The sequence below is a fragment of the Hyperolius riggenbachi genome, chromosome 2 (assembly GCF_040937935.1).
Source record: "Hyperolius riggenbachi isolate aHypRig1 chromosome 2, aHypRig1.pri, whole genome shotgun sequence".
Taxonomy (NCBI): Eukaryota; Metazoa; Chordata; class Amphibia; order Anura; family Hyperoliidae; genus Hyperolius; species Hyperolius riggenbachi.
In genome coordinates, this window is record NC_090647.1 from 338,602,940 (window position 1) to 338,617,396 (window position 14,457).

At 42.4% G+C, this 14,457-nt stretch overlaps 1 protein-coding gene across 2 annotated transcripts in view; it reads right to left on the minus strand.

Annotated features, from left to right (window-relative positions):
- Positions 1–14,457, minus strand: part of CIAO3 (cytosolic iron-sulfur assembly component 3) — a 40,287-nt gene that overhangs the window by 13,624 nt on the left and 12,206 nt on the right. Inside the window, exons 3-5 of one of the 2 annotated variants that reach the window (XM_068269431.1) lie at positions 12,339–12,482; positions 4,447–4,579; positions 3,793–3,927 (exon numbers count right to left, since the gene is read on the minus strand). In XM_068269431.1, the coding sequence (XP_068125532.1) occupies positions 3,793–3,927; positions 4,447–4,579; positions 12,339–12,482 (412 nt within the window). The remainder of the gene's footprint in view (positions 1–3,792; positions 3,928–4,446; positions 4,580–12,338; positions 12,483–14,457) is intronic. The other variant, XM_068269432.1, reaches the window with a different exon arrangement.

The window sequence follows — 14,457 nt, forward strand, 5'->3', positions numbered from 1 at the left end:
TTGCTTCAAACAGGACTTTCCATTAGCCGTAACATTATATATCATGTATCATAGACACATTTGGGGCAACAGAAAAAATTATAAATATACAAAGGATTCAAAAACCTGAATGCTCAAAATAAAATAAAATTATTCAGCAAGGTGAGCCTTTTTTCCTTTAAAGGAATACTGTAGGGGGTCGGAGGAAAAGGAGTTGAAGTTACCCGGGGCTTCTAATGGTCCCCCGCAGGCATCCTGTGCCCGCGCAGCCACTCACCGATGCTTTGGCCCCGCCTCCGGTTCACTTCTGGAATTTCAGACCTTAAAGTCTGAAAATCACTGCGCCTGCGTTGCCGTGTCCTCGCTTCACCTGATGTCACCAGGAGCGCATGGTGCAGGCACAGACCATACTGGGCCTGTGCAGTATGCTCCTGGTGCCATCAGCGGGAGTGAGGACACGGCAACGCAGGCACAGTGGTTTTCAGACTTTAACCACTTCACAGCTCCAGTACAGTATATATACTCCCCTGCAGACTTCATCTAACCGCCCAGGGGAGTAAATATACGTACTCCCGTTGCTACCACTTCTGAAAGCGCTCCCGCTTATTTGTGCGCTCGTTCATGTTGCCATCTGCCCGCCAGGAGATCAATGAATGGGAAAGCAATTCCTAATCATTAATCTAAGTCCCCGTAGCAATTATCGGCGCCTTTTATGAGAAGCTGCACGATCATTCTAATAAATAAAAGTTTCCTATCTTTAGTACACTTCCTGTAAGCATACATATTTCGCTTACAGGACATATAACAAAAAAAAGACTGAGGCCATCTTGTGGCCAAATAGTAAAACTACATCTAAAAGTACTTTTTTTAAATGCAAAGACCTGTTTTTACATTTTAAATTAACCCCTTACCTCCCACACTCCCCAATAGTTACCAACATTTATTTTTTTTGTAAAAAAAAATACAATGAAATAAATTTACAATTATAAAAAATGCATTAATAGTTTTCTTAGGAACTGAACTTTTTTAATATGTATGTCAAGACGGTATAATACTGTTACTTTATAAATCATGGGCTTTTTATTAATGATGGATGCAAAACTGAAAAAAAATGCATCTTTATTTCCTAATAAAATATTGGCACCATACATTGTGATAGGGACATCATTTAAATGGTGTAATAACCGGTACAAATGGGCACATTAATTACGTGGATTTTAATTATGGTAGCATGCATTATTTAAAAATTATAATGACCGAAAACGGAAAAATAAGGATTTTTTTTCCAATTTTTTTCTTATTTTTCCATTAAAAAACATTTAGAATAAAAAAATTCTTGGCATAATGTACCACCCAAAGTAAGCCTAATTAGTGATAAAAAAAAACACATTTAACACATTTCATTCTGATAAGTCGAGATAAAGTTATTGGCAAATGAATGGAAGGAGCTGAAAGGTGAAAATTGCTTGGATGCTGAAGGGGTAAAACCCCTCAGTTGTGAAGTGGTTAAAGTCTGAAATTCCAGAAGTGAACCAGAGGTGGGGCCAGAGCAATGGGGAGTGGCTGCGCGGGCACAGGATGTCTGTGGGGACCATTAGAAGCCCCGGGTAAGTTAAACTAATTTTCCCCCGACCCCCTACAGTATCCCTTCAAAGGAAAAAAGGCTCACCTTGCTGAATAATTTTATTTTATTTTGAGCATTCAGGTTTTTGAATCCTTTGTATATTTATAATTATTTTTTCTGTTGCCCCAAATGTGTCTATGATACATGATATATAATGTTACGGCTAATGGAAAGTCCTGTTATGACTTAATGACAGATTACGTAATCAAAGGGTCACTTTAAACTGTATCAATTCTTTTATTTCATTATTTTGTGTTTACTTGCAGAAACTTGAATTAGTGGATTAATTTAGACATCAAATCACCAAACCTTGATTCCAGTTATAACATTAGAGTTATACCTTTAATGACTACCTGTACATAGTTTATTGCAAGCTTTTGAAATGTTACGTTTCTTCTTCAGCCATTATACAGAACTGGATAAGAACTGGATTCATTCACAGGCTTAGAAGGCACAATATCATAGAAGATAGTTTTATTATAATGACATTATAATGTAATTGCCTTATAACAAACCTGTATTGGAAAAAATGAGAAAATGGGTACTTACCAAAATACAGGAAAGCCTTTGGGCAGTCCTGAGGCTTCCCATGTCCCCCTCGACCCCACCACCGTCACTGGCCAAAAACCATGTTCTTGTTCATGGATGTGCTGCCCTCCACGCAAGCATGGCCGTAACTGTAAATGCACAGTACGGCCATGCAGGAACACGGTCTTGAGAACATATCCGACAAGCTCTTGTCTGACATATTCAGAGCGTCCCATTGCTGAATCAGTGGGGTCGTGGAAGATGAAAATGGATACTTACCTAAGTAGAAGAAAGCCTCTGAATAGTCCAGAGGCTTTCATTTACTTAGGTGAGTCAGACCAGACCTATCTTTAGTAAACTCTGTTCTGTTCTACATAACTTGGTATAGCGTACCTTGTGATGCCTTCATTACAGTAGCATGTATTAATTTAAAACTATAATGGCCAAATTAATTAGTGGCGGAAAAAACAAGATATAGATCATTTCAGTGTGATAAGTAGTGATAAAGTTATTGGCGAATGAATGGGAGATGAAAGTTGTTCGGATGCATAAAGTTAACAACTCTTTTAGCTGAAGTGGTTAATTTGATTTGATCTCCCACAATCAAGTTCCCTATGTAATTGTTTTAGAAGTTCTATGTTCTCAGCATTTCTTTTCTTTTTTTTTGTACTTCATAATTTGTTTAGACATTACTTTATATCAGTAGCAACTTTTTTCAGTTTTGCAAGTGTGATTACATTTTTACAATTTTTGTTACACTCCTTATCTTTCTTAAATGCTGATGGAGTCCCTTCAAGCTTTAGGGCTGTGACTACATACTTTAAGGCAGGGAACACTCGTCAAAAGGTGCAGAATTATCCTGCAGAATGTCAGTTTTTTTTCTGCACCCGAAAAATGCATTAAAGTGACTCCGGCAGTACGGCGCATGCGTGCTTTAATCGCGCATGCGCAGTACTTTCACGCCGGCCGCCGTGATGACGCGAGGCGGCCGGCGTGTGACGTAATCCGCGTCATACGCGGAAGGAGCAGCCCGACACTCGGGCGAGTGTCGCCCGGGCTGCGGCCTGTCAGCCATTCCGGAGCGGGGAGAAGGAGAAGAGCCAGGACGCCGTCGTGGGACCTCCCGACCAGCACTGGGCTGGAGAAAGCCCCAGGTGAGTACAACTTTCATTTTTTTTATGAGCTCGGAGTCCCTTTAAGTGTGAACTAGCCCATTGATTTACATGAGTTCTCAGTTTTTCTGTACGGAAAATGAGTACGAAAACAAGTCAAGTGTGTTCCCTGCCTTACAGTTAATCATGGCCAGATGTAATCATATAAAAACATATAAATCATAAAAAAACATATATTAAACGTATTGGTTTTTTTATTGGTCCATTCACATATAAGAAAGTGTAGTGTCCCCTCAACAACTCTGTAAGGCCTTGCACTTCACTTGTTTGGTGCCATAAAATAAAGCTTTCAGAAACTGTTCCCCGATTGCTTACATGGAATGCAGTAGCTATGGCAAGCAGTGTACATCACTGGAAATGTCACATTTGTGAAAGGACTCTAATATGGAAAATTACTACATTGCATGTAGATGTCCTAAATAAACATTTTGTTTTCTGTGAAAGTTTAGTAATGCTAAGTAAATATCAGTGAAATCTGTACATGGTTACCAGGGCAAGCTGATGCAAGCATGGGAAGAGCTTTCTTGTCTTCTTTATGTCTTCTATATCGCTCTATAAACTCTTTCTGATTCTCCAGCAGGCTGAAGTTTCTGGAGAAGCTGGTATCAAAAACATAATGAACCCCTAAATCCACAGCAAAAAAACAACAACAAAAAAAACACATAAGCTTTGCATATATTCTCATACAATGTAACAAACAGCATACCGTATGTACAACCACAACATAAATGAAATAAAACATTTTTTTAATACGGTATGTGACATAGTGACTATAATAATAAGCACGGCTCTTTCTGATTTCATGGAAATATAACCAGTTTCACCAAATTTTTATTTTGGTGAAAGAACAAAACTCAAAGTGCACAATAAGTAAATACTATTGCACAAACATGATAAGATGTGCTTTGGCTGATGCCAATAGAACTCTGTAACCAAACAAGAGATTTAATCAATTTTGATGCACAGTGGGGCAGTATAAAACAAAAGTCATTACAGCCTCTAAAATATATGTTTGGTGTAATACCTGCCGTACCTGTTGTAAGTCACACATTTTGTACATTTAGTAAAATGTGAAAAAGAATCTGGATTGTCGTCATATAATAAGAAAATATCCACTGAGTAACTGTAACTGGAGCAGCTTACCTAAATTTTTGAAAAAGGCATTCAGTTTCTTTGCAGTTTCCTGAACATTCAGATTAAACTTGGCAGCCAAGGAAGCCCGTGACTGCGGCGAGACTGACACCACCACCATCTTGTACTGACTGGAGACTCCTGCCTGGATAAGGAGAGGACGTATTTTCAGAGAAAGTAGTAAATACAAATAAATAACAAGCTGAGAGAAATAACCAACAGATTAATGCAATGTGTTTTTACTTCCCCCACTCACAGGAAGCCTTTCAATTTGCACCACCCCATCGTCCCTAATACTCTCCCTACTGAACAGTACATGCTGCTTAGGTATAACTGGGGCGAGGTGTCTGTATAGTGCTCGCACCTCAAGCTATCACCCTAACAATCAATGCATAATTGTTAAGGGCAAACATTATTAAGCATGTGTACACACCCAGAGGGAATCCTGAGGCCTTGTTCACATTGCGTTTCGCTCGATTTTCTTTTTTTTATTTTTATTTTTGATTCCAGGCGCTTGGGTGGGCTTTGCGTTTTTGTGAAAACCGCTTATCTAAGCGCTTTTCCAGAGCGTTTTTTTTAATTCACTCCCTGACGCAAGTCAGAAAGTGAACTCTTTGACACGGAAAAGAATAAATACAATGTATTTATTTATAAAAACGTGAATGCAATAGCTGTACAAAGTGATTTTCTGAGCGTTTGCATTATACCTTTTATTGAGGCAAAATCGCCTCAAAGATGGTACAGGCACCACTTTGCTGCACGCACAGCGCATGAACCGCACTGATATGAACTTTCTCATAAAGCTTCATTGCACAAGCGTTTTGTGGGCGATTTTAAAAACCCCCTGCGCTTGAAAAAAAGCCCAAAACGCCCCTAGTGTGAACGAGCTCTAAAAGTGGGGAAAAAAATGTTGAGATTAACTTTGTTTGAGAAAAGATAAAGATTTCTTGTGGGAAAGGGGATAGCAGCTACTGATTGGGATGTTTAATCCTTGGTTACGGTTTCTCTTTAAATAGTTTTCCTATGTGATGACTTTCAGTCAAGTATGAATGAAAAAAAATGTGGAGGCTCTGTTCTACAAACTTGCTACTGAGTCACAAATCACCTCCCTAGCGGTATTGACAGATATATACGTCCATACAAAACATGCTGTGAACAGTATAAACGTGCATACACATAGATACTCTCCTGCACTCTATACTAGACCCTTGCTTGACACATTTTGGCAAGTTACAGGAAAAAAAAAGTTATACAACATAATTTTATCACTTTTTGCACAGAAATCCTGGGGAAATTGAACGGCAGGGAGGTTTTAAGCTGGAGTGTAAGTTTTAGGCAAATTTAACATACAAAAAATAAATACAATTCTCATTTTACTTTACCTCTGAAGAAAGATTTCCGTGTGTAAGCTACCATTAAAGGACAACTGTAGCAAGAGGGCCATATTTATTTCCTATTTTTCCTATTAAGCAATACCAGTTACCTGGCTATCCTGTTGATCCTCTGCCTCTAATACTTTTAGCCATAACCCCTGAAGAAGCATATGCAAATAAGGTTTTCTAACATTATTGTCAGATCTGACAAGATTAGCTGCATGCTGGTTTCTGGTGTTATACAGAAACTACTGCAGCCAAAAGGATCAGCTTAAAAGAAAGTAAATATGACAGCCTCCATATCCCTCCCACTTCAGTTATCATTTAAGATGATCAGAGACATGCTGTCTGTGAAACAGGACAATACTGATGGCTTTGCTTCCAGGACATGAGCTGGGAAGAGTTCATGCCCTTACAACAAATGGCCAGCTGGACTGAGTTCTTTCAGCATGTATGTGAGATCTGCATGTCTATGAGAGTTGACTGCCAAAGATAAATTGACATTCTTAATAGAGACTCACAGTTCTGCCTAATGTGCAACTTGTGCAGAGCTGCTGGGAATATCCCAGATAATAACCTAAAAAATAATTAGCTGCAGTATATGACAGAAATAAACCCCCATTAACCACTTGAGGACCCACCCTTTACCCCCCCTTAAGGACCAGCGCTGGTTTGATTGATCTGTGCTGGGTGGGCTCTGCAGCCCCCAGCACAGATCAGGGTGCAGGCAGGGAGATCAGATTGCCCCCCTTTTTTCCCCCCTATGGGGATGATGTGCTGGGGGGGGTCTGATCTCTCCTGCCTGCTGTGGGTGGCGGGGGGGGGCACCTCAAAGCCCCCCTCCGCGGCGAAATTCCCCCCTCCCTCTCCTACCTGCTCCCCCCCCTGAGATCCGGGCTGCACAGGACGCTATCCGTCCTGTGCAGCCAGTGACAGGACGTCCCCTGTCACATGGCGGTGATCCCCGGCCGCTGATTGGCCGGGGATCGCCGATCTGCCTTACGGCGCTGCTGCGCAGCAGCGCTGTACAAATGTAAACAAAGCGGATTATTTCCGCTTGTGTTTACATCTAGCCTGCGAGCCGCCATCGGCGGCCCGCAGGCTATTCACGGAGCCCCCCGCCGTGATTTGACAGGAAGCAGCCGCTCGTACGAGCGGCTGCTTCCTGATTAATTAGGCTGCAGCTGGCGACGCAGTACTGCGTCGCTGGTCCTGCAGCTGCCACTTTGCCGACGCACGTTATGAGTGTGCGGTCGGCAAGTGGTTAAAATGTGTGGAAACGGTGGATGATTCCACAAATTACAGACCATGAACAGACTGATTTATCAAGACAGGTGCACAGAAAACTGGAGAAGCTATAGAATGAAACAAGTATTCTCACTACGGCTCTAGGCAGTTGTCTTGATAAATTAGCACATCTGTGCTTTATCAATCAGTTAAAGGGACTCCGAGCAGTGCAGAAACTATGGAAAGATGCATATCATTTTAAAGCTCTCTTTCTCCTCTTTCCAATGATATATAAACCACCGCCCTACGCCTTTTAGTTTTCGCTATTTTCGCGACTGAAATTGCCGCGGCCGCAATTTCGATCGCGAATATAGAGAAAACTAAAAGGCGATTTAGGTGTCGCCAGAAAGAGGAGAAAGAGAGCTTTAAAATGATACCCATCTTTCCATAGTTACATTGTATTACACAGGGCGACTTTTTCTGCTGAATGGAGCTGCTGACTTTGAGAAAAAGTCGCCCTGTGTAATACAATGTAACTATGGAAAGATGGATATCATTTTAAAGCTCTCTTTCTCCTCTTTCTGACGACACCGTCATTCTACGCCTTTTAGTTTTCTCTATATTCGCGATCGAAATTGCGGCCGCGGCAATTTCAATCGCGAAAATAGCGAAAACTAAAAGGCGTAGGGCGGTGGTTTATATATCATTGGAAAGAGGAGAAAGAGAGCTTTAAAATGATATGCATCTTTCCATAGTTTCTGCACTGCTCGGAGTCCCTTTAAGAGATTATATATGGGTGCCAATGTATTATTTGAATAAGCTCTGCTGTCCTTTTATAAACACTGAAATAGGTGACAGACACATACAGACACATTGTAAGGTTGTACACATGCCATACAGAATTCAGTTAAGGTGGCCATCTTCGCCAAGAAACTGCAATACACACAGCTATCCCCTCTGCCCCCATCCACAAACATGGATTACAAATCTGGTACACTGAATCTTTAAATTTACAGCAACGAACGAGTACATTGTGACCCCCTTTCGTGGCCTGCAGAAGCTGCTCTATCACGCTTTATGTCGTTGTCCCTTCTTCCCACTTCATAGCAACCATACATGTCGCTCAGCTGCAGATGTGTAACCTATCTGTATATGCTTGTCCCCACAACTGTCAGCCCAAGAAACAGGTGCTGGTCCCAATGGGTAAATTATTGTGCAGTGTAAGCAGCACCTTAAGGAGGAACTCCAGTGAAAATAATGTAATAAAAAGTGCTTCATTTTCACAATAATTATGTATAAATGATTTAGTCAGTGTTTGCCCATTGTAAAATATTTTAAATCCCTGATTTATAATCTGACATTTATCACATGGTGACATTTTCACTGCTGGCAAGTGATGCAGCTGCTGCTTGCTGTTTTGGCAGTTGGAAACAGCTTTAAACAGCTATTTCCCACAATGCAACAGGGTTCACAGACAGAAAACTGCCAAGAGTACTGTACTCAGAATTTCACCACAATATCAGCCATACAGAGCCCCCTGATGGTCTGTTTGTGAAAAGGAACAGATTTCTCATGTAAAAGGGGGTATCAGCTACTGATTGGGATAAAGTTCAATTCTTGGTCGGAGTTTCTCTTTAAAAGACTGCTGACGCAAAAATCTTAAAATTGAAATACATGTAAACACATACAAATAAGGAGCATGTTTCTTCCAGAGTAAAATGAGCTATAAATTACTTTTCACCTATGATTAAAAGTGAGGAGGTAGTGGTGGACTTACCTCCTCTGGGCAAACACAAGAAAATGCTGATCAATTTTCAGCAAAACAATTTTAATTACATACTCCAGTAAAAGTATTTTACTGGAGTATGTAAATAAATTGTTTTGCTGAAAACTGATTGGCATTTTCTTGTGTTTGCCCAGAGAAGGTAAGTCCACCACTACCTCCTCACTTTTAAAGAGAACCCGAGGTGAGGATCTTAGAAAGAAATCTATACACAGAGGCTGGGTCTGGCTATAGTGCCCAGGCTCTGTTGCTAGTTGAATCCCCCTGAAGTCCTCCCTGCGCTCTGCTCTCCCCCATAAATTACAGCCGCGCTCTCGGACAATGTTTACCTCCCTAATGTCACTCACGCTGCTCCCCTGCCTCCTGCAGAGCGCCGGTCCCCGCCCGCGTCCCTTCCCTCCAATCAGCGGCGAGGGAAGGGACGTGAGACCGGCGCTCTGCAGGAGGCGGGGGAGCAGCGTGAGTGACATTAGGGAGGTAAATACAGCTTGCCAGCGCGGTTGTAATTTATGGGGGAGAGCGGAGCGCAGGGGGGACTTAGCAGGGGATTCAAATAGCAACAGAGGCTGGGCACTATAGCCAGACCCAGCCTCTGTGTATAGATTTCTTTCTAAGATCCCCACCTTGGGTTCTCTTTAAACATTTTAGATCTTTTTATCCTTCTGGCGCCTCTGTATCCATACTACGCTATAGATATCCACACTTGGGGGAGGGTTGTTACACCTTTTTTTCCTTGATCTACAGAGAGCAACTTTTCAATCCTGAGTGGGGGCAGGTCTAATCTCCCCACCTGCCTATACAGTGGTTGCCTTTGAGGTAACCCTGCTTTGTGAGTATATTGCACATACTCTTTCCACACACCTTCATTTACAAGAGCATACTACACTATTTTGGGCTCTCGGTGTCCTTTTTGTTTTCTCCTATATTGCTGTCACTTACAGTAAGTAGTAGAAATCTGACATTACCAACAGGTTTTTCGGGCTAGTCCATCTCTCCATAGGGGATTCTCAGCATGGCTTTTATCCCATTTAATAATTTTCAAGCCTCTCTGTGTCCCATGTCCCTGTGTGTGTCCCTGCTTCCAGACCTGACAGTTGGCTGTCTGTGAACCTCATTGCTTTGTAGGAAATTACAGCTTTTTCCAACTGCCAAGCTAGCAACATCTCCCTGTGTGCATATACTTTGGACAGCTATGGTGGATGGGCAATCGAGACGTGTCTGTGCACGCATTGCGCACGGGGGGGGGGCTTTCTACTAATCCTTAATAAAGACACTTCTTGAAAAAGATTTAAACAAAGATGCTGACCAGCCTCCCTGCTCACCGTACACTTTTTTGGCAGTTGGACTGAGCAGCTGCCATTTACTAAGTGCTTTTGAAAAATAAGGAAAACTCTGAGAATCCCCCATGAGATGGGTTAATCCAAAACCTGTTGGTTCTGTCAGATTTCTCCTACTTACTGTAAGTGACAGCAACATAGGAGAAAAGTAATTTATGGCTCATTTTACTCTGGAAGATACATACTTCTTATCAGTATGTGTTTAAATATATTTACAATTTTACGATTTTTGCGACAGTGGTCATTACGGGGGTCTACAGTTTTTGAAACGGGTTCTTGTTATTGATCTAAATAAATGCATATTCAATTTTCTGTTTAGTTCAATGAAGTTTAGGCTAGCACACCTGCTTCAAAATGCAGTCGTTCTCCTTTATTGCTCCATCAACACAAGAATGACAATTGTTTCGGAGCCACGGCGGGTCTCCTTCCTCAGAATGTGCAGACAAACTTTCTGTTTAGACTGGCTTTAATGATATAGAATGCTTGCAAAGGTTATGAGCTTACAAGAGTGTAATTTCCATATTTATCCCAATATCTTGAACCACTAACCTATGTTCTTCACATGTCACCTAAAGCTAAATTATTTGCTAAGGGCAATGGTTTTCTCTAAAGAGTATGCGGCTACATATTTTAAAGAGAATCTGTATTGTTAAAAATCGCACAAAAGTAAACATACCAGTGCATTAGGGGACATCTCCTATTACCCTCTGTCACAATTTCACCGCTCCCCGCCGCATTAAAAGTAGTCAAAAACAGTTTTAAAAAGTTTGTTTATAAACAAACAAAATGGCCACCAAAACAGGAAGTAGGTTGATGTACAGCATGTCCACACATAGAAAATACATCCATACACAAGCAGGCTGTATACAGCCTTACTTCTGAATCTCAAGAGATCACTTGTGTGTGTTTACCTTCTGTCCCCAGCTTCTCTCATGCACTGAACATTACAGGCTTCCTGCAGACAGCTCTACCTATGTCGTTAATTCCTCAGTATGTGACAGACCAGCTCCTTTCACAGCCTCCAGAGGAGGATTTTTATCCAGCTCTCTTCTATCACTGATAAGATAGCAGAGAAGCTGCTGGCTTATGTAAATAAAACACACACTGGAGTGTGCATAGAGGAACAGTTCAACACTGAAGAACTTGGCAGCCTTCCAGACACAGGCTGACAAGTCTGACAGGGGAAAGATACATTGATTTATTACAGAGATGGTTAAGGTGGCCATACACTGGCCCGATTTGCGGCAGTTTCGACAGCAGATTCGATCACTGGGATCGAATCTGCTGCCAATCGTTCGCGCAACACGCACCCGCCGATCCGATTTCCTCCCGAAATCGGATCGGTCCGTCGATCGCGCCGTGCGGGAAATTACCCTCGATCGCCCGCGGGTAGGGAGCGCGTCGCTAGCGGCGGCCGATCCGATCAGGTATACATTACCTGAGGCTGGCTCCCGGGCATCCCGTCCGTCACTGCTCCCGTCATGGCACCTCCGGCATCCTCGTATAACTTCCGCTGTCATGCCAGTGACAGCGGAAGTACAACTAGAGGGCGCTCTATTTGAACTTCCGCTGTCACTGGTGTGATAGCTTAAGTTCTATGCGGATGCCGGAGCCGGAGGTGCCACATGACGGGGACATCACGCCCGGGAGCCAGCCTCAGGTAATGTATACCGGCGGGGGGAGCGGCGGCAGCACCACCACAACAGATTGTGATCGGTTTCAGGCTGAAATCGATTCACAATCTGTTTGCAGAAAAGGCAGCCATACGATCCCTCTCTGATCAGATTCGATCAGATAGGGATCTGTCAGCTGGTCGATCTGATGGCACATCGACCAGTGTATGGCTGCCTTTATAGTAGAAAGAGCTACAGTAAGCCAGAACACATAAGAATAGGTTTAGGAACTTGAAGGATGGTAGAAAAACGTTGTAATTTTTGTTACAGAGTCACTTTAAGGGCTTTCAGCCAATGATTCCCATTCCCATAACTCATTAAAAGTGATTTATTGTTTATCTCTCTGCAAAATCATAATAGGAATAATGAAATAAGCTAATGTGTAATGTAAAAATTGTGCCACCTTTCCTACAGAAGAACCAGACACTGAGAAAAAAAAAAATATCACACTTCAACATTTCCATGCATATCTTATTAATTTCTATGCCACATTTGAAGCTAAAATGAATACTTTGTTCTGAGCCAATATCTTGTAGAGTTCCTCATGGCTCTGCTGGGTGATTAGAATGCTCTCTGCAGAGGTCACACAGCCGCTACAGGCCAGGCAATCATTCAGCGTAATCTTTGCTTTCTCCAGCTTCTGGGAAGCTCCATCCTAAAAGTAAAAATACAGAGAAACCAGTCTCAGGTATTAAGAAAAAAAAAGCATATGTCTTGCCAAAACCAAGAAGATTTCTATTATTTGTCTTCTAGTAAAGAGTAGAAAATAAAATGGGTCATCTTAATTGTCACTAATAGGGATGGTCAATGAGATGCAAATATTTCCAACTTTATGCTAAATTTATGGAAATTTTAAAGGGATGCCGAGCACTTCTCATGGGGATGCCTAGAGACTCTGACCAGTACTGCAAAGTACTTAAAGATGCATACCTTTCTGAAGCTTGTGCTCTCCTCTTTCATCGATCTCTCATGATGCCTGAATCGCCATTCTATACCAAATAGTTTTCGTTCGATTTCAATTTAAAAATCGCGGCTGCCACCTTGGCTATGTTATAACTTCCGGGTCACCCCAGTCTTCTCTGTTAGAGTAGTGCATCACTGAATGAAGTAGGAAGCGAAAGTGACACGCCTGGCCATTGCAAGAGGCTCCTCCAGAGGGGTCATAGCACGACTTTGTTGGAAGTTGTCTGGCGTAAAGGCATGTCCATGAGATGTGCTCGGAGTCCTTATAAGCACATTTTTGCAGTTTGCAAAAACACCAATCAAATGCAATGCTATGGACATATTTTGCCAACAGCCATCAATAAGAATGGGATTGTGGTTTCATATAGCTACTGTACATTGCATAGATGCACAGTATGTTTGAATACCTAAGTATATTTTCATTATCAGCTCTTAATGGCAGCTTTTTTCACAGTCCTACTCCAGATACAGACCAAAAACCCCATTTTAAAAATGTCATGTATAATTAATATTTAAGGTGTAGAATAAGATTAAAGCTATCCAACATACTTATGGTTTCACCAGCTATACTCATATGAGACAAAAACCTCTACCCTGATCTCTGTGGTCTGGGTTTCTGGCTGCAGGAAGAAATCCTTTGATGATTTGTCCCATAAGCATTCATTGCATAAAAATAACTTTAATCAGTATCTTCAATTAAGACATGCATTGTATTCTCAAAGACAGAAGGGGGCAGTCTTGTGTTGGAGGCTGAAAAGGTTTTGAACAAACTAAAGTGTGAAAACATCCCCAGGGACAAACCCTGGATTTTCAAAGGGGGGGGGGGTGTTCCTGAAAGGTCTTCCTCAGCTACGCACAATCCTGAGTAATGAAACCCTAACTGTCCCTGCGTCATCCTCCGCCCCATGTGTTTTGGCTACTGCGCATGTGTAGCCATTGGGAAAGGAGGAGGATGGGGCCAGGGGGTGCGAGCGGACGGGTGCGCACATGGCGGAAGGGTGTGCGTGTGCAATGCGGCAGGCGGGTGCACGCACTGACATGCGCCGGTGGCGTCGGTGAGAGAGACCTACAGCCTGTTTTTTTAACACGGGCTTAGGTCTACTAGTACAGTATAATAATATGGCACGACATCATGCCATTTCCCGACCGACAACGGGATTGATCAGGAGCAGTTTGGATACAGATAATAATGAGGACAGCCGACATTGGTAATGAAAGGAAAGTAATGCATTCACACAGCAGGACAAAGGGCTGTGCTCATACCTGACTCTGTTAACCACTTTACCCCCGCCCGTACGAATTTCTCCGTCCCTTTTTCCATCCTTTAACCCCCAGGGACGGAGAAATCCGTACTTTCCGCGCTCCCGCTCGCTCTAGCACGCACTTCCGCTCGTAAACACGCCACCGGCCGCTCGCCCGGAGATGAATGAACGGGAAAATCCATTCCCGTTCGTTGATCTAAGCTGCTTCTCCGCTAAGCAGCGAGATCATTGTGAAAAAAAAACAAAAAACGTTCTCAGCCTCCTAGCACTTCCTCCAAGCGTCCGGAAGGACGCTTGGAGGTCGCATTAAACAAAAAGTTACTGTTGCCATCTTGTTGCCAAATAGTAAAACTACACCCTAAGGCATTTTTCACATACAAATACATTACTTATACACAAAAAATT